At 37.3% G+C, this 20,481-nt stretch overlaps 1 protein-coding gene across 4 annotated transcripts in view; it reads left to right on the top strand.

The window, feature by feature from the left end:
• CCDC6 (coiled-coil domain containing 6) overlaps positions 1 to 20,481 on the top strand; it is a 50,836-nt gene that overhangs the window by 14,581 nt on the left and 15,774 nt on the right. For all 4 annotated transcript variants that reach the window (XR_008577885.1, XR_008577884.1, XM_054832084.1 and 1 more), the window contains exons 2-3: positions 7,164 to 7,313; positions 15,832 to 15,960. Coding sequence is in view for 2 of the 4 variants with exons in the window: in XM_054832084.1 (XP_054688059.1) it covers positions 7,164 to 7,313; positions 15,832 to 15,960 (279 nt within the window). In the remaining 2 variants the exon portion in view is untranslated. The remainder of the gene's footprint in view (positions 1 to 7,163; positions 7,314 to 15,831; positions 15,961 to 20,481) is intronic.

Below are 20,481 nucleotides of genomic sequence, written 5' to 3'. Positions count from 1 at the left end.
CATAACAGTGTATGGTCATTGGTTAAACTGCTAAGTAGAAGTTATTTGAGGGTTAATACATTTATGGGTTTTTTTTAGACCTGGTCTCAACATTTTCTTGGTCACAGTAGCTTTTTCTAACTATGTAAAACTAGTGTTTTGATATAATAAAAACTCTTGAAGAGAGCATACTCTAATTTTTCATGTTTTGAAGAAAGACATTTAAATAATTTTTAATTATTTTAAATTAATTCAGGAATTGACTGTGTTAATTATGAATTTCATATAGCTGCTTATACCTTGTTTGTAATGAACCAAATGCATTAATTTTATAAATATTTATGGTTTTGAAATGAGCGCGTTCTCATAACTTGCTTATTTCGTTTTCACCACTTGCGTGTTGTGCAAGACTCTTGCAGGTCAACATCAAAATGCAGAGAGAGCAGCTATTTTAAGTGTTTACAATTCTGAAGTGGAATGGAATTGCATACCATCAAACAATTTACTGCACTGCCGATGCTAAGAGATTATTTAGCGTGTACGAATACTACTGAACTTTTGTGTTTAGAAAGCTGGTCAATTCTGAGGGCTCTTTTAAAGTGCTATTCCTTGTGTGGCTTTCCAAACCACAAGATGTATGCACCCATGTCTTGAATGTAGCTGAATTTTTGAGAGAAGGTCTCGTAAGGCTGCATGAATGATGTCAAGCTGAAAACATCTGATCATGGTTAAAACTGACTTGGGAGAAAAATGTATGTCTTATGGCATTTGACTCAGGTTATTTCTGTAGTCAGTCTGTGGCCATATTAGATTCATATGGCAATGTGCTGGATCACTTGGTAGCGTTGAGTGAAAAACTTGCTGTGACTGGAGTTAGAGTACGAGTGTGACAGAAGCATTTTGACATGTCCAGCCAAAACCTAATTGACCTTTTAAAAAGGAGGGTGTTGGGGGGATGAAAGGGAGAGAATTTCCAACTATAAATGGAGATTAAAAGGAACTCTATTTTAACACATGAAATAATTGCTTATCATACAGATACTCCTTTATTATTGTAAGAAAAACCAGTTATCTTTTTTTTGTCTTACAGCAGAAATCATCTACTGATTAGCTGAAATGTGTAGGACTTGTGTTTTGAGACAGTTCTACATGTGGCTTTAATGGTTAAATGATAGTTAATATTTAGAGTAGTTGAAGTTATCAGGCTGAGATTCAATACTGTTTTTTATTTTTTTTCTTCTGAGTGTGTTTTGGAAATAACATCTGGTAAGCCTGTAAGGTTTTTTTTTTTTGTTTTGGGCTTGTTTGTTTGTTTTAAACAAAAACCTTTCCTCCTTATCTACCAAGTTTATGTTTAAAAAAAAAAAAAGCCCAACAGCTTGAGGTTCTGAAGGAAACATGCCAAGGTATTACTGCTTGTTGTTTGCAAAAGTATGGGGCTTCTAGGAGATACTGTATATCCAAAGATAAAAATGCATGGTTTTGTTACTTGTGTAACTCTGTTACTCCTGAAAATGTGTCTTAAGGGAAAATGAAAAAAAAAAATTAAAAAGAAAAAAAGTAAAAAAGTACTTTCATGTCAGGACTGAGGAAGTGACCCTGGGGGTTGCTGTAGATTAAACAGGAAATCACACTACAAATTGAACCCAAGGCTTGAATTCCAGCTCACCACTTTAACCACGGGTGCATTCACTCTCTTTGCAGATGGGCCACTCACCTGAAAAAAGTATCTTTACTTGGTGGGAAAGCTGTGCCCACGTCATACTGGGACTTCAGTGGAACTTCCTTGTCCTTCAGCCCTTCCAGATAGAAGTGTGCTGCTGGGCAGTCACGATAGTTGGCAGTAGTGTGAGCCTTTAGTCTCTGAGTTACTGTTGACTTCTGCTCTTGAGAATTGGTTTTTCCTAGCAAGTTATTTGTGGTGGTTTGTGTTTCTCCTTGTCTGAAACACACATTGCACTCAGTGTGGCTGTTTCAGGTGCAGCTGGAAGGTTTGTAGGAAAAAATAGCTCCAGCCTGGGAGAGCTGCAGTGTAAAAGTTCCTGCTGTAAGGGAACAGTATCAGCTCAATGGAATATTTATTGAGTTTGTAGACCAGTAGTTTTCTGTACCATTTTAAATTGGTGCCAGAAAGTATGGCCAGAGCAGTAACTTGAGTTAGTAGTGTTAGAGGGGGAGTGTGTACTTCAGGAGAATTGGGAAACTTAGATTTTATTTTGTGCAAGAACTGCATATGCTAAAATCATGCCACTGTGACTTTCTGCACTTCATGCCCTTTTTACCTCGTCATATTTTCTAGTAGGACTTTGGGAAAGGCTGCTTTCTGAAGTGACAGCTTTAGTTCAGAGTAACATGTGCAGCAACTGAGATAATCTCTTCCTGAAGCTGCCCCAACCTTTCAGTCTATATTCAGTAGCAAAGATTGAGTTTCTGGTGTACAGCAAAGAGATTAAACTGCTCTTCAGCTCCATCTGCAGGCTTATATTGTCCATAGGGTCCTGTCAACAGAAATTACACCGTGAAAAGATGGATGAATGGTAAAGAGGCCATGGTTGCCTTAAAGATGAGGGACCTTCAAGAGTGGATTAGATCAAAACAGTGTGTGGTAGGCTGTTTCCAACAAGATCCCCTGAAGTCTAGTGTCACCTCTCTTCTGGATGCTACAGGTGATGCTTTGTCAGCATGCAAGGCAGGCATGCTTGGCATTTGGCTTTCAGGTGTTTGAGTGTAGGTGACTGGAGCAGTTTGTGAAATACTTGTTACTGAAACTGTGTCTGAAGTGAGAGCAGAAACTAAAATGCAAGAACTTGGTAATGTACTGGTATTGACTAAGGAGTAGGTATTGTGATTGTCGAACCTGCTTGCTTATTGTGCAGTCTCAGAAAGGTTTGTGAAGCTTTTAGAAGAACTAACCACGAGGGGCGGGGAGGGTGGGAGCGTAGAGGGCTGTGACTTTTAAATGTTTTTTATTTTATTTTTTTTTTAATTTGACTCTGCTCAAGCCAATGCCTTATCGGAAATACTGGATTTTGCTGCTGCTTAAAATAGTGCCACTAGAGAGGTGTGGTTGAGGTATGGTCCTCAACCCACTGTAAGCAGAAGCTGCTGCATGTACTAGAAGCAAGAGGGCAGAGGGAAATCTAGCAGTGTGAACTTGGTCTGCGAAAGGTATATTTACAAGAAGAACTGAGAGCAGAAAAAGATATTAACACTAAACTTTTCACAGTTTATGCTAGTATATGCAGCATGTGGAAAAATAACTTTTAATGAGATTCACTTCCTAATATGATACTCAGTTACTATATAAAGTTTAGGAGAAGTATGTTTCTTAATTCTTTTAAAACTGGTCCACTAGATTGTAAGCTCACAAGGACAGGTTTTTACAACACTTCACGCATCAGCTCTACTAGTGATGAGAATTTCATGTGCTACTACAACAGAAGTGGTGGAATTTTTCTTCCTAGAAAACATAAGTTTTATGTGCGCAAGGTGCTTTCCCTCCCCCCTTCATTCTTGATTTCTTGCACAGTAGCATGATAGACTTTGCCATTTATGGTCTTGACCATAATAATTACAGATTTTCTGTACTGGATGCATCCATGAAATGCTCTGAGTTAGCTATACATGGAATTTTGAGACACAGGAGACAGGGGGATGTGACTGTGGTTATGTAGAAAATCTGTGGTGGAAGCAGATTACTTGTTTCAGGTTTCCAGAGATTGACTGATCAGGTGTTATCATTTTATATCACTCGGTGCCTTAGCAATTTATTTTGTAATATGGTACACAGAACAGAGTGAATTGCTGTTACTGTTTTTGGGTGTTGAATGTGATATGGATAATAGAGAAAAACCAAGGACTCTGTAGCCTCATAGTAGATCTGCTGTCTCTGATTTACATGCTCTGTTTCTCTTTTTTTTTTTTTTTTTTTCCCCCTATCACATCAGAGCCTCTTTTCAAATGCAGATACTTAATAAAAAGGCAAATTATCCATACGGACACAGAATATATACGTGTTCAGAAAAATATTGCAGTAACAGACTCTCTGTAGGAAATAGTATTAAAACCTGATTTTTTTTAACGACTGTTTTACAACATCAGATTGATTATGGGCTAAATGAGTAACACATTTCAAGCTCTGAGGCATTATTAAGGTAAACACAAATATTTTTTTTACTTAAGATAATTTAACTGTCTCCAAGTAATGAGTAACAAGATGAAAGAAAAGTTTCAGAATGAAATTATGTGGACTTAGAAGAAATATTTTAATGCATAATGTGCTTTTGTACCCAGTCTTAATAACTGTATGATCTTTTTTGACTAAAAAGTTTGTGTTGAAATTGTTGACTCTTGGGTAGTTGAAGTGGACATTCATTGTATTAAATATGATGTGTGGATATCTGGAACTTAGAGTTCATACTTAGATTTATAGGGTTCCTGTTGTTTGTTTGGTTGAGAAATATATTCTTTGTATCATGGAAGCAGATGTAATCATACTCAGCTTTTCCCTTTGAGCCAGTTGAATGCAGGCCGGTGTCCTGTGCGGTGTAGACGGAGGGGGTTGTTGCAGAGCAGTTTAAACAGGTTTAAATTGTGGCTGTTCATTCTTAGTTTCCGCATGCCAGCACTCTGCCTGTGTGGTAAGCCAGTTTAGGAAACAGATCCAGGAAAGAAAAATGGGAGGAGGAAGGGAAAGGATTAGTTTTTTGGGTGTCTCCTGCCTGTGCTGGCCTGCCGCCTGGCTGCAGGAGCACCCGTGCAAGCACAAAGGAGGGGCATTGATGTTTGGCTAGGAGTGGGCCGGGATCTTGGCAGCCCGTGTTCACATTGGCCTAAGCACCCATCATTAATGTAACACCAGGATCTGGCTACGAAGTGTTGTGCAGCCTTGGTACTGTAATAGTGTGATTTTAGAGCTTTTGCTTGGTGCAAAGCCTGAGTAAAACAAATCTGTGGAAGTTAGAGATGAACAGAAATCAAAGCAGAAATACCCTGATTCTTTTCTTTTTTAGAACCAAGTGTTTTCTAATTTAATTTTAGGTAAGCTTGGTTTGTGTTACTGTCTTTACTGTCTGAACTGTTGAAAAGCATTCACCAGTAGAAATCCTGTGTAGTGAAGGCAACGGAGGAGTTGATTTTGGAAGAGCATGCGTGAATTTTAACGATTTGAGGACAATGAACCCTTGCAATTAGACTTGTTTACTCTGTTCCAAAATGTCTCTGAAGATGTAAGATTGTTACTAGCTCCAAGTAAAGCCGCATTTAGAATGTGATAGATGATGTTATTGAGATCAGTTAGATTCCTTGAGGTTTTAAGCCTCTGAGATGTGAGCTGACAATTTAGCATTTCTTCAGAGCTCTTGGACAACTCTACATTGTCTTGATGTGACAAGTCATAATACCAATGTTGAACGTGCTGGAGTAGCGGTTCTCTGCCATTGAGATGCACAAACATTAGAGAGGAGGTGCTGTGCAAGACCTAAGGTTTGTTTTTTGGGTTTTGTTTTTTTTTTTCCAGGTTGGGTTTGCTTTGCTTTGCTGGTGACAGGGAGAAGGGGGCTGGTGGCAGATAGTAGGAAGGGGCCAAGAAAAGAAAGCGATAGAGATGGGAGAAGACACAAGAAGGCAGAGATAAAGATGTGAAGAGAAGGACTTGATGGAAGGAGGACTCAACTGAGAAGTTTCCAAACCATCGATTTAGATTTTACGATACTGGTGATATCATGAGGAAAATTTACAAGTGTCCTATTGTTTCACCAAATTTAAATACATTTATGTTCTTTACATTCCATGCCTACAAGAAAAGTTATTTCATTGTTTATTGGACTACTAGGGAATATATCATTCCAGTTAAAAGATCACTGAACGCAATGAAATCTTTTGAGCATTTTCCAGTGTACAATATGTATAAAGATAAGGTTATTTTGGTGCATTTTGGGCAGAAGATTATGGAAGCTAAACTTTCAGTAAAACTTCGGTTGTGCTTCTGTTTCAATTCTTAAATTTTTTACTGTCAAATTTTACTGAACTAAAACTTACTGAATCTTTACATGTTGTAAGCTATAAGCTGGTATTTTATTAGAATCAGGAAAAATCACAAATCTACAGTTCAAGTGATGTGGATTTTATTGCAGGGGATGAAAACACTCCACAGCACTACATTGTCTCATTTGGTAAAGGTGGTGGCTTGGGAATTCTGTATTTCTGTCGTTCTGTCGTTCTGGGCTCTGTTTGGACTGTGGAGTTAAGAGTTGACTCTACCAGTTTGTGGGTATGATCTTTCACTTGCCCATATGAAATACCCTGTGTGGCCTTTTAGAGCAGACTTCCAAAATGTAACTTCTGTGCTCTATGTATCAAGTTTTCTAATATGTACATTAAAAAACATGCAAACATCTGAACTGTTGGGAATGTGAGGACGTGAGCTCTCTGTGGAGCAATGCCTAGATGCTAGAGATCTGAAATTGAGATTGTCTTCTCTAGTGACTCTTCATGGGGAAGATTTCCAGAGTAGCTCTCCTCTTGTGAAATTTGGAAATCCTCAGGGTAAAGCTACTACACGGCATTTTTCAAAGTTGATGCTGTAGGTAGTGAAGTAACAGTTCTGAGAAGTAATATAAGTATGTTTCCTGGGGTGGTGATTGGGTAGAAATCCTCGTGAGATGAGCCATGCCGCCCATGGCTCAGAAGCAAGGCATATCTGGGTGAAAGAATAAATGCATTATTTGGCTCCTAGAAAGCAGTGCTGCAGTCTAAGGGATCTGGAAAGAAGGCACGGTGCTGAATGCAGCAGTCTCAGAGCTGTCCTTCAGCTCGTAATGGACAACGTTTAGAGAGGTGTTTGTATTTAGGAATAAAGTAGGTAAAAGGAGGTATCTGTGAATCAGTAATGCTTTTATAGAGTTTAAAAGGTTGGGGAGTTTGTGTGTTTGGCTTGGGGAGGCCATTTTAAAGCACCGATGTAGTTTCCCAAGTTGAAAGATGGGGAACAAAAAGGAAGAAAGGTGCTATAATGTTAGAAAAGGGGATGGTAACAGGACTTAGATCCAGCCTACTATTCTCCAGGATGACGAACGAGGTTAAAAAAAAGACGTGGGGGACATTCAAAGGGGAATGGAATAATTGCTGCTTTTAACGTGGAAACTTGCTCCCTTTTTTCTTAAAACTATGTTTTTACTTCACAGCAAGCAAGGGCAGAGCAGGAAGAGGAATTCATCAGTAATACTCTATTTAAGAAGATTCAAGCTCTGCAGAAAGAGAAAGAAACGCTTGCAGTAAACTATGAAAAGGAAGAGGAATTTCTCACTAATGAGCTCTCAAGAAAACTGATGCAGGTAATTGGTGCCTTTACTGATGTTTTCCCAGGAGCCTCAGGACTAACTTGTGGCTGAATTTTTTTGTTAGAGTGACTACAGTCAGAGGGTTGTGGTCAGGTTGTAGCTGTTGTAAAGCTGACACTTGATAAAAGCAAAGTAGAAGTGGTGTAGCGAGTTAAGTGTTTTTTAATATGTTGCTTTAAAGGTTGCATCTGCAAACTCCTAGTGTTGACAACGTGAAAGTTTGCAAAGAAATGGATGTAGCTTAAAGTAAATGTTAACTGTCTTACAAAAGAGAGATACTGATTAATTTAAAATGTTACTGAAACAGACACTTTTTTTCTGGAGTATTTGATATTTAACATGAGTCCTGAAATACTAAACTTTGTGTATGAGAATGTGCAGTGATGCTTGAAGGCGACTTCATTTGCGAGTTTATCCATACTTTTAACAAAACAGTTGCTTCTTTTGAATTAAAACATTTATCAGTCGGGTGCTAAAAGTAAAAAGTTGAAGATGCTGGGACAATTTATGGCAAAGCAACTTCTTTTCATTACCTAAGTTGCTAATTTTTTGAAAGTGGGTAAGTATTTGTTGGAAGTGTTGTACATGCTTGCCCTGTTCTGATAGATTTGCCTGAATACCTGCTTTTGGCCTCTGTAGGAGACAGGGTACTAAGTCAAGTGCATGTTTGGTGTGATCCACTATGGCTTTTATCATGCCATTACTTATAAGCTTCGTCATGAAATACTAGTCGCTTTTAAAGAACCTCATTTGTATGTTGTAAGCATTTCTTATGTTCTGCAGCTGGAGACTTTAGGCGCATTTAGCCTTGCAGTTAGGAAATGCACAGTTTGGAAACAACATTAGAGCTAACCCCATCTGATGCTTTTGTTATTGAAAACTGGGACTTCTATAACTTTCATGCCTATTACACGTAGTAAAGTATCAAGATAAAATATCCTCGACCTCATATTACTATTTCCCCTTGCTATTCTTGAGGTCTGACAAGAATGTTTCTGAATAAGACATACATTTGCTTTCAAAGTCATACATTTTTATGAAAAGTAGAGAAGCAGATGGCAGTAAAATAGGGCTATTGAGTGTTCTTTTCTAATTGAAGTAAGATCTAGATATCACTATAGAAAAAGCTTTCCGCTAAAGTCCCTTCTAATAAAGGGAAAAATGGCAGGTTGAGCAATGTTGTTTAATTGAAAGGGGTATGTAGAAATTGGTTACAGAACCAGGTTACCTGGGACTGTACTACACATTGTGTAGAGCAAAGTAAAACTTACTTTAACATCAAAAGCATGAATTGCACTTGATTTGGCTGAAGGGTTTTGAACTCATAATGACCTTGCACCCAAATTTGTACTGCAAAGTTCTGCAGCAGCTAAATTGCTGTATCTAGTAATAGCTTAAAATATGCTTAGCCTTTTTCCTAGAATTCAGCTGAGATCGCTTTGAAGTGGTATCTTTAACAATTCTAACTGTTAGTAACTGTTATTTGCATAATATTAGTAATATTATGCAAAATAGGTTCACACATTCTCACACAGAGAAATATAAGCTTCTTTTCAACCTAAAGCTACAATTAATTTTTATTCTTTTCTGCAATGGACTTTCAGAAAGTATCCTTTGACTGTTGCCCCAAATTAAGGAAAAAGGTAGCAATCTACTGTTCTCAAAATGGCCAAGGGGCTGCTGTGTTGTAATGTATGAAATAATGCAAGGGCATTATGCTGTTTATCCTTTGGAAGCCCTTAAAGAGTGTAACTTCATTCTTACTAGTGAAAGATTCAGAGAAGCATGCATATCTGAAACAGAATGCAGGCATAAAACTGGTGAACTTATTCTTGCCTTTTGTACAGCAACTAGAGAAAATCCTCAGTTTTGGATTCAATATCATCCTGTAAATATTATCCAGCTTTCAGTAGGCAAGCTGCAAGTTGGTGCTGAAAGAAAGTAATTACATAGCCATAACTACAATAATATGGAGGTAAAATTCTGACCACCAACTGCTTTTATTAAACAATATCTCAGTCTACAGCCTTACACTTCATGTGGCCTTCCTGTAAGCCTCATTTAGCGTTTGAGAAACATGGTCATGTCAACCAGAAGATTTTAAAATGTGACGGTTCTTAAATGTACCTGTGTTCCAAACTGCTAGTCCTAAAACTGTGTGTTTTCTCTCAGCATCATTAGGTAGCCATTTTTGGAAGTAAATTGTGAGTTTGTCCTCTATCTAAATGTTTAAACCCAGTTTACTTGAAAAAGAGAACAGCTGTCAACATCCTGTTGATGTTGGTAGCGGTTGTGCCTGTGAAGGGTGAGTGCCGTGGGATGTCTTGCTTACAGGTTCACCTGTTAACTGCAGCACACAAAGGAGATGATGATAAGGGATACATCAAAGCTCTAGTGCAAAGCGTATTTTAAGGCGTGTCAGGGGAATCTGCCTGGTCAGCAGGTTTTGTAGTCCATACATCTGGGTGACTTTTCATACCTCTACAGTGGCTCAAGATTTGCAGTACAGGTGGAGGATTTGTTTGTTTGTTTTAAAGCAAACAGTTCAATATTAAAACTATTACTCTGTGTGTATGCTGAATGCAGATCTCATTTCATGGCTTGATTATGTCTTTGATGTGATAAACTTGCTGTGAAATGCAAAAAATGCGTATTAATATATTCTCTTAAACACTAGTAACATGCTCAGCAGCTTGTAAATTATGCAAAGGACATGGTCCCTTCCCCTGAAGAGCTTACCTGTAGAATTAGGAAACATTTGAATATTACAGTATGTTTCCACAAAAATAATTTTCTATCTCTGTAGTGATGATGGATTTAGTAAGTTGATATTAGAATATTGGTGAGTTGCAGGCAATTTTCTTAAGTAGCAAAGAACTGAAGATAATATTGACATTGATTTTTGTTTTCTGAAAGCTTATCTGCTGTTTGGAAGTTCTGATTCTTCAATTATGAATCCTGGAAATTATAGTCATGTAGACTGCTAGATAAAAAATCTGAGAAGAGAAGCTCCTGATATTACAAATAAACTAATTTTGTGGAAAATAAGGCATTATTAGCGCACATCACACGGTCAGCTTATTATTTATTACACTGTCTTTCCCAGTTTGGGATACTCTTTCCGTTACACAGGTGTAGTGTTAAATTCCTGACTAATGTTTTTCAGACAGGGAAAGTTGAGATAATTGCAACTTACTTTTCTGAAATTCCTGAGATGTGTGAGTGCCAATACTTTCCATTGCCTACGAGAATGTAGCAATTCTGTCTTTATTAGAGTATGCAAGACTGATGAGGCAGTTGTAAGACTAATAATGAACTGGTAAATGCCCACTTCCATTTTCGGTATCTTTGCTCTGGAGAGGATTCTGGTTAAGTTAGATGTAGACTTTGGATGATGATTTAACCAGAAATACAGTAGTTTCCAGTGGAAGTGTGAGCAGTAATTGGTTGCTCCACTGTCCTTTGCTATTTGGGGTTAAAATCTTAATCTCTGTGTTTATCAGGCACCATAGGTCTGACCTGGAACTAGACTTTCAAAATTCATGCTGTCAGACATTGTGCATCAAATGGCTTCCTGCTTTTTGTATGACTAAGTGGAAAAAAAAGGCATATGAATCTGTTTTGTCTAAGCCTTTGCCTTTTGGAACAGAGGGAGGGGTGTACTTCTGGTAAACTGCATATGATTTGTAGTCTCTTAATATTTCAACTATTTACTAGTCTGTAGCTGTGTCAAAATTACTGCCATATTATTCAGTTGAAAGCCACCTAGCAGAGAGACCTTTTTCCGTTGTGCCTGTGTGTTTTTTGCTTTGTCAAACCTTTGTTTGTCACAATTGTAGAGGCTTATGCATCGCATTCAGAGTTGCATCTGGAATGAGCTCCCACAATGTTAAAACATTTTAAATGTGAAAGCTGTCTGCCAGAGCACGAGCTGCAGCGCTCCTCGCTAACAGCCTAACAAGAATTTCCCAGTTCAGCATGATGTGCATTACTATTGTAAACCACAGAGTTACATCAGGCTTTCAATATTGTAAGAAATTAATTTTGAAACATCTTTACTATATGCCAGGCTGATTCTAAATATACACAGTAGCACATAAAAGAAGGTGTTTTCACTGGAATGATCCTGTCTTCTTGATATCAGGCTTTCTGGTGCCTTGCCATTGCTTGATAATACCTGTTTATAACTGTGTGGCATTAGCTTTTACTGCCTCTACAAGCCCAATAAATAAGTGTACGCTTTTACTAGTTAAATTTCCTTTGTTTAGCATAATTTTTAATTTTCTAGGCTCAATGTTGCAGGGATGAAGGAGCATATGCATCTCAACAAAGGTTTTGGAGTAAACAAAAGCTTTTCATCACATACATTCCTGATAAAGTTCCTATAAACCTTATATACATTCACTGTATTTTTCCATGTACTTACTCTAATTATATTTCTGTCTACCTGACTAAGTCTCTGGAAAGTTTGGAACAATATTTTTATTGAGTCCTTGATCCCTACTCATTATAGAATGGTAGTAGTATTTTGCAGAGTATCACTAAAAGTGTTTTGATGCAGGATCTGTTCTTGCAGCTGTGGACATGTGAGTTACTGTTTTGAAATTTAAAATAGTAAATCTTGAAAATTTATCTTTTGTGAAACGAGACTGCTCAAAAGAATAAATAATTTTTAATATTGTTTGAACTTACAAAGTCAATTATTCTTTAAATTGTGCAACAGTCCTTTTCAAAATCAAATACAGATTTTTTTCAATACCCTTATATTTTTGGAAGTGCAAATTGGTCCAAGTATCTGTCCTTGAAAGTAAAATGTTACGACATACCAAGATAATAGCATAATGTGTAGTCAGGCGCATTAAGTAATTGGGAGGCTATACAGAACTGTTTCTCATGCAAGTCTGATTCTTGACAATTCTTTCAAAAATTATAAGTCTGTAAACATAAGCTATTACCCTTCCTGCTCTCCAAAATGCGATGCGTCAGCTCAAGGATGCAAATGTGATTCTGCGGAATAAACAGAGTCAGCTCATCTATCATTTATTTGATGAACATCTGGACATAAAGAGGAGGCAAACTGCTGATACAAATTTGTTAGTAAATAGGACTTTCAGGATGCAGCAAAGGAGGAATTGGACAACTTTTGAGGGCTGGAGTACTAAAAAAGAGACTGTTCAGTACAATGTGCAAGGTCATAGTCTGGGGAATAAATGAAGCTTATTTTTTTTAAGGGGGAACTTCATCCATTAGCTCCATTATTTCATAAAAACACGTTTCACTGTCCCAGAATAAGCCAGTACAGTAAGGAAGTAAGGTAAATGTAGTTCTGCATTGTATCAGGAAACATTTCTGTAGAGAGGGAAGGATATTACTGTAGTTGTATAGGACTTACCTGAACTAATGCATGCACTCCTGCTGTGAAGCTTTGTATTTGATAACCCTGTTCTCACTTTAGAGTATTAGCTGTCTCTCTTGCACCAAACCCATCTCTGATTTTATGTAGCTGAGAATTCCCCCAGTATTTCTCCTACAGTTTTCATATGCAATTCAAGGTCAGTAAGACATTGTCATCAAGGTGACATGTTCTAACACAATTTTTCCTTCTCTTTAGCTGGCAGCCGTAGGTGTATCTGTAAACAGTTGTGACTATAGTTTTGTATAATTAAAAACAGTTTGAAAATACTGTCTTACTTTACTGAGCAAAATAAACACTATCCACCGATGTTTTACCAGTGAATATATTCTCACTATTAGCAGTTCTGTTTTTCAGTGTTAGGGTTTCAGCATTAACTGGTTTTTGTTTGTTCTGGTTTGTTTTTGTGATCAAAGCCAATAAAAGGGAAAAATTATTTTACCCAATTATAAGTGACCAACACCATTAATATGTATTTTGGGGTGTGTTATTAGTATTTTTCTCCCACTTTGAATAATGAAGCCGAAAGGGTGAAGGGGAGTAGCACAATGAAGTAGATTCATCAGAACGTCTGAGAGGGCTTTCGTGTTATAACCCCTTCTAGTACTCAAGAGGAAAGTGTGGGTTTCTTTTTATTCCCAGTCTCTTTGCTTTCTGGTGTGTTTATGTGAAAGACAGAATAGAGGATATTCCTGTAATAGATTTCTCCTGGCTTCACTTAATAGCTTTCTGATCAGCTGGAATGGTCCGTTGGCTGCAGTATGTTCACACTCCCAAGGTAGGGTTTAGTAGATCCTACACGCAGCAGCTAGAGATCTGATCAGTAAGCCTCATCAGTGCCTGTGTGATGGAAGCTCCAGCAAGCTTTGAAAGGAATGGTTTGACAAGCAAGATTGTGCTATTGCAGCTCAATTTGTCTTTAATATGGTAGCTGCATTTGCGTGAAGCACACAAGAGCGAGAAACAGTATTTGTTGTTAAGTTGGTTTGAGGTGCCTTCATGCGACGGTATGATCTGCCTGACTCACTGGACTGTCTGCAAATGCCAGTGGTCCCCCAACCACATGCTTTCTGTTAGCAGCATCTGGCTTCAGGCTGAGTAAGAGATTCTGGCTATGTGCCTTTTTGCACAGTTTAATTTGCTAACTAAATACAAGCTGATTACAGCAACTGGCTTTGGTCTCAATTTTTAGTTAGGTGAAGAAAAAGCGTCTAGCTTTTTTAATGAAGCAAAATGAAGATTGATGAAAGTGCAGCAAGTACCTTGAGTTAGGTGGTAATCCGCAAGCTGTCTGCTCCTTGGGCTCTTTGGCTGTCTTCAGTTTTAAACTGTAGCTGCTGTGTAGGGGTAGGGAAGAAAAGGAGAGGGGCTTACAGAATTCTAAGACTAAATAATGTCCTTTTCATATTAAACCTGGTTTTTTTCCAACCAAGCTTAACTCCAATACTGAAGTAAGAAACTTCAAATTTTTGATTATCATACAACACAAGCAGTGTGAATATAAATTTTTCTTCTAACGAAAATCTCACTTAGCAGCCCTGTGTACTTCTCACATAAGAAATTAAATGGCTTTATTTCCAACTAGACAGTTTAACAAAATTTCCTAACCATTTGATCAAGGGCTGCCATGATAGTCTCAGTGATTATTATGTTGGAGTCTAAGTGGCTTCCTCAAGCCCATGGGAATTTTCCCTGAGCGTCAGGGGTTTTGGAAAATATACTGTAATTTAGTAAGTGAAAGGAATAAATCTCATTTATTTTTTTAGTTACTATTCTGGTGTTTATTTTAATTTGTGAAAAATAAAAGTCTCAAAATTGATAAGCCCTGAAAACACAGTTAAACTACAAACTTCTCCCATATTCCTATTGCCAAGCAGTTACTGTCTACCTACTGTTCTCTCCACACAAGCCTTTCTGCTCTGAACTCTCTGCCAGGCTGCACTTCACAGACCATTTTGTCTCTAAATAGCAGCAAAAGGAACTGAATTAATGAACTAGCAATTCTAGCTTGTTTTAAAATCAAAGTGTATTTCTTCACTGTGGATATCCAGCAACCTCAGCTTGTGTCCATGACTGTGAGGTGTGTCTCCATTTCCTCAGATTTTCCTCACACATTTAAACACTATGATCTTATGTATTTTTATGTGATAGTCAGAAGAACTGGCGTAGAAAATAAGCAGGTGGAAAAAAGTGCCTGCAATTTTCCGTGGATGGCCAGAGCATGGTGTAATTACACAATTGTCTATTGGTGACATTTGCTTTTCCCTAAGTCAAGTTCACGTGTTCATACCATGGTGCCAGTTACACTGTTTTATCCACAGGAAAACTTGGATCCCTATCTCAGAGGGATTCCATTGTGATTTTGACTTTAATGTTAAAAGTGACTCTACTCCAAGCCACAATTTATGTTAAAATGTGGGTTGGTTTTTTTTTTTTTGTTTCCACCTGCTTGAGAGCTTTAAGAGTAAAGTTTTTTTTTCATTGGAAATACTAACTGAAAAAAAAAAATTCCCTTGAGTGTTAAGAAAATCTATAACATTGACTTGAAATAACTACTGGTTTTGTGTCATCAAAATCTTTTCATTCTTGATAGCATAGGAATAGAAATTAGATTTATTTTTTTTTACTATCTTGTTGCACAGCAATTTCAGTAGTATGACTTCAGTCATGATTTTAAGCTTTCAGCTGCCTGGGAGAAGTGCTAAGACCTGCATTTTATGCTTTGGGGTGCTCTTGAGATGATGCATTTAGATTAAAATTAATGCTTTTGTGAATATTATGATAGATTTTTGACTTTTGAAATGTCTATAATTATTTTATATGCTATATATAATGTATCTATTTTGATTTGACTTTATTAAATATTTGGAAATGTAGTTTACTTCCATCTGCTTTGTAAATGGAACACAGTTTAAAATGTTGCTTTTTGAAGGGCTGTTGGGTGGTTTGTGCATTTTGAAGTCTTTTGAGAATTATCAGTAGAGAATTTAATAATAAATAAAGCAAGAATAAACATGTAAATAAACATATAAAAGGTGCATAATGTTTCATACTTATATTTGTATGTTTAAAATACTTCCATGTCTCCTAAATTTTTAGCTGCAGCATGAGAAAGCTGAACTGGAGCAGCATTTAGAGCAGGAACAGGAATTTCAAGTGAACAAACTGATGAAGAAAATTAAAAAACTGGAAAATGATACAATTTCGAAGCAGCTCACCCTGGAGCAGGTAACTCCTTACTTTCAGAATTATATGACTGTAAACGAAGGGATTCTGAAAAAAAAGATATTGTTTAGTATTAGATTTGACTTAAAAAAGTAAGTATCTAAGAAACTGGGCAATAGCCAGAATATAGAAAAATTCATTTGACTTTCAAAGCAATGCAACATTAATGTGTTATGAGAAACGATGAATGTTTTTTCATGGCTGTTATAACTTACTGCAGGCCTTCATGTCTGCTGGACAGCTGTGAGTTTTATGCAAACACAATTTTTTTGTAAGTAGTGCTTCTTGTTGCTATTCATCAGCTTCCACTCTCATGCTGCTAGTGAGAAAGACTGTCACTTCTGATAGTGGTTAAGCATGACAGTAAATGATAGGTATGTGGTCTAGTTGTGCTCTAGGTCACCTTTTTGTGGCAGCTTGGATAGCACGGGACTCGAACTGAGAGATGTCAGCTGTGTGTATACTTAAAAAGATTTGAGATTCGACTATATCCAACTCCTTTTCTCCCAAGACAGTTACAAAGATTGCAGAGATAAAACATCACTTGTTTTGGTCATGTTTCCACTGGAAGTTTAGACATTGGAACTGCTCTTATGTCTAATTTTAGGCATGTGCATCAAAGCATCTCAGTGGTGTTAGTAGGAGTCCTTTTGACTTAAAAGGCAAACTGATGAAATATATGGGCTTGTTAAAGAGCTTCAGTTTTTCAGTCTTGTGGAAGTCCATTAATTTGGGTGGTGTAAATGTAGTACGTTATTTCTGTGAATGCTTTTGCTGTTCTCATCAGATGTGGAATTTTTTGTTGCTGGTAATCTGAATTTCTACCAGTTTTGTATGACTCTCCTATTTCTGTTGACATTGTGGATAAATTAATTAATGGCTATCTTAATGATGAAATGGGTTTTCTCGATATTTATGCTCTATATGGAGAGATCTATGGAACGAATTGAAAAATAGAAAGGTAGGAAGATGTAGTTGCCAGCAAATCCTTAACCAGCATGGAAATTAACATGAGATTGAAATAACTCTCTTAGCCACAAGGTGGTGGTGGCGGCCACTTAATCAAAATGCAAAGTAAGTTTACATATTAAGCTGTTCTAGTCTTTGAAATGTTAGCATGAACCACAGCTGAAATCTTAATGGTATTTATTTTTGTATCATTGTTCTGGGCAGACAGACTTGTGAAATCATAACATTTGAAACTTGTTGCTACATTTGAATATCAATGATAGATTGTTCAAAAAGCGTGGGTGCTCAAAGGTCTTTCTCTCAAATATCTGACCTTGAAAACTTACTTTGTTTATGAAGATGTTAAATTTGGCTGTCAGTCTTACTTAGAAATTCCATGTATATTTATATGTAATGCAATGTATACCTTTGTTTTCTCTTCCAGTAAGGTATGGTAAATCTCAGGTTGCTTTGAACTTCAGCATGCCTTCTTCTCTTACACAAGTTTTTTTAAAAAAAAAGTTTATTGTGCTAATTAACCAGCTGAAGCAACAGCCTTTGGGGCATGTGCCGTACCTAGCAAGAAGCAACCAAAAGTTGTGAGCAGAGCAGCGTTGCCTTTATTGTACACATAGGGAATTGTGGAAGAGAGATTGCTGTAACGCTTCAACATAACCTTTGGGGGACCTGTTAAACAGGGCTTGGAAGGAGTACTTCAGCAATGCTTTGAACATAATCTAGGGCTGCATTACTAGATCTATCACTGTAATCAGTGAGCAGATAGTTACAACGTATGTTCTCTAAACTCTTATTTTTAAAATACGGAACATGAATTATCTGTGGTTGTGTTCTTCCGCCTTTGCTTTCTCTCATCTGAGCTGCTGATGCCACAAGTGATCGGTAGGTAGCCAGTTTGTAGCAGTGATGGTTCCGTACAATGTTACCCCTAAATGAAAAAAATAAGTTGGATTGTAGGGTTCAAATGTGACCTGACCTTATTTTCTTAAGTCACCTTGAAGTGGCAGAACATTCTTCTCTGAAGGCTAATGGTGAAGAAATTTGCAACATGTGACTATTTCATTAACTGAATGTCTCAGTTAAAATGAGTAATAATGTTCTGTGTTATAGTTCAGTGGTTTGATAGGAAATAAATAGCTGTCAGTTTTGTCTTACAGAGGCCAAGTTTGTGTAGTCTTGCTGTTACTCTTTTTAATTCCACATAGTACAGTGAGAAATTAGAATTGATGCAGTTAAGAGATGAGAAATAAGAACTAAACTGCTAATAATAGTCTCCTATGTCTGCTTCTTTGAAAGGAGAAGAACATGCAATGTATAAAATCTTCTGGAAAGATATTGTTGAAGATCAGCAAAGAATTAAAGCTACATTGGGAGGGGCAGATGAGAAGCAGAGGAGTGAAATTTGGGATAGTGGGCTTAGGCAGAGATCATAGTCAACTTTCATTGACTTGGAAGATGTCCGTTTCAGGAGGGAATAGTTGTGCTTGTTAGTAAGTTGGCAAGAAGAGTGAAGAAGAGGTAGGCCAGGAATACACAGATAATGGATATTTCAGCTGCATTTGAAGTAAAGTAAGTATATGTGTGAGAGACAGACAAGAAGAAACACAATTGGATGGTGAGGAAGGTTAAAAGGCATTTTTCCCTTCCTCTGAAGGGAAGATTAAGGTCTAAAAAAAGCAAGCAATATTTGCTCATTTCCCTGTTGTGATGGTAAAAATTAAACTATGTTTGATTGGAATGTAACTTTAAACCCATACAGAATGACACTAGTATTGACAGAGCTGCTAGTTTGGTCTGGAGATATAATCCCATCCTACTTATTTTAGTTGAGAATATTATCACATTCCTAACAAATTCATTGACTAGAGATGAACTACATTTCAAAGTACACCTGAAACTGCCTAGTATAAAACAAATATACCTATTCTCTGAATTCACAGCTTGGGTCAGGATGCTACAGTCACTTCTCCTGTAGGTTCAATTCAAGGTGTTTGTCCTCAAAGCTTTAATATCCTGACACTGGAAGGAACTGGGATAACACTCAAGATCAGAAAAGGAAGATAGTTCTTTCCAGTGTGTTTTCATATTGCTGGACATGTGGAGTTTTAGATCTGTTTCACAACCCAGTTTCTTTGGTGTTTCATCAGAGCATGTCTGTCAGCCTTCAGGCACAACACAAGGCTCGTTTGTATATTGTTGCCTGTGATTTGACGTTGCAATTGTGCAGATTTCTAATTAATGGACTCCGCTGCCTTGGTGATGGTTGCTACAATACTAAACATAATCTTAGGTTTTTCAAATCCAAGGTTATAAATAATTTACACTGTCTTCAAATTCCAGTGTGCTTTTCTTCCTACTATTGAATGAAATAGATTTATTTTCATCAGTATGTTTTTATGGGTTTGTTTGGTGCTGGATCAATAACATAGTTCTAAAAAGACTATGTCAGCGCAGGTGAGTCTAAACCATGCTGCATTGAAATGATGCAAAAACCATTGCCACAGAAGTAGTGATCTGCAGTCAAACCTCTTTCATCATGTGTTTATTTCGATAGCTATGCAGTGTAGTGAAGATCTGCATGTTGGTAACGTAGAAGCACGGTGTGTAGATTCCCTGAATGTTTTGTGTACTTTCTTCCCTCTGAATGCTGTCAGCCCCAAGCATTGGCCAAACTGGCTAATGAGCAGTGCCCTGAGACAAAGTGCCCTGTATCTCCTGGGGCTGAGCCCTTTGCCTTCGTACCACTCCAGCTGGTGTGGGGAGCCAAGTGTCGGTCGGGATCCAAATTCTCATCCCTCGTGTGAGGGTGAAGCATGTTGCTTCTGACTTGTCTGTTATTGAAGTGTAAGTTCCCTCAACTGTTAATGTACATCTGGAAACTCAGACATGGAAAGATTTACTAAACTTTTTCTAATTGTGTTCCCTATTACTCATCAATATATGTCTGTTTTTACTTACAGTAACTAATTCCTCTCAGTTTTAAAGAACAAAATTGTATGTTCATTAAACTTGCACCATTACCTGAAGTACATAAGTTTAAATTTTGTTTGGGCACCTCAATGTGGTTAGCACAGAGCCTGTACAGATTTAGATGCTGTAATAGCGCTTTTCTCAGTGATGCAGTAAATGTGCAAGGAAATCACTTAACCTGTTTGCAATCTTTCCATTTTGTAATGTAGGATTACTTGCCCATCAGGAAAGTGGTGAGTGTTCTCTAAGGCTTGGCTGAGAAAAACACCTCCATGCTATTTTCCACCCAGAAAGTTGTTGATCTATTCCCGTATGTTTCATTATTGCCAATTTCTGGAGTTCAGCTGCCAGTGTTACTGAATAAGATCAGCTATGCCTCTTATTCTTCTAGTGTATTCTTATTAATATTTGCATTGTATTTGTACTAAAATATTAATAATAGATTTCATCATGTGTGTTTCTACGCTTATATCTGCTTTTATTAGCTTACAGTCAAATTGAGAATGTTTGTTCACGCAGTGAGTGAATGGGAATAATGTCAAGTTTAAACGCTTACTTTTATGAAGCCTTTGCTAAGATAAATACATT

Source organism: Grus americana, chromosome 7, assembly GCF_028858705.1.
Source record: "Grus americana isolate bGruAme1 chromosome 7, bGruAme1.mat, whole genome shotgun sequence".
NCBI lineage: Eukaryota > Metazoa > Chordata > Aves > Gruiformes > Gruidae > Grus > Grus americana.
Note: the sequence above shows the minus strand (reverse complement) of the source record. Positions and strands in the feature narration are given on the sequence as shown.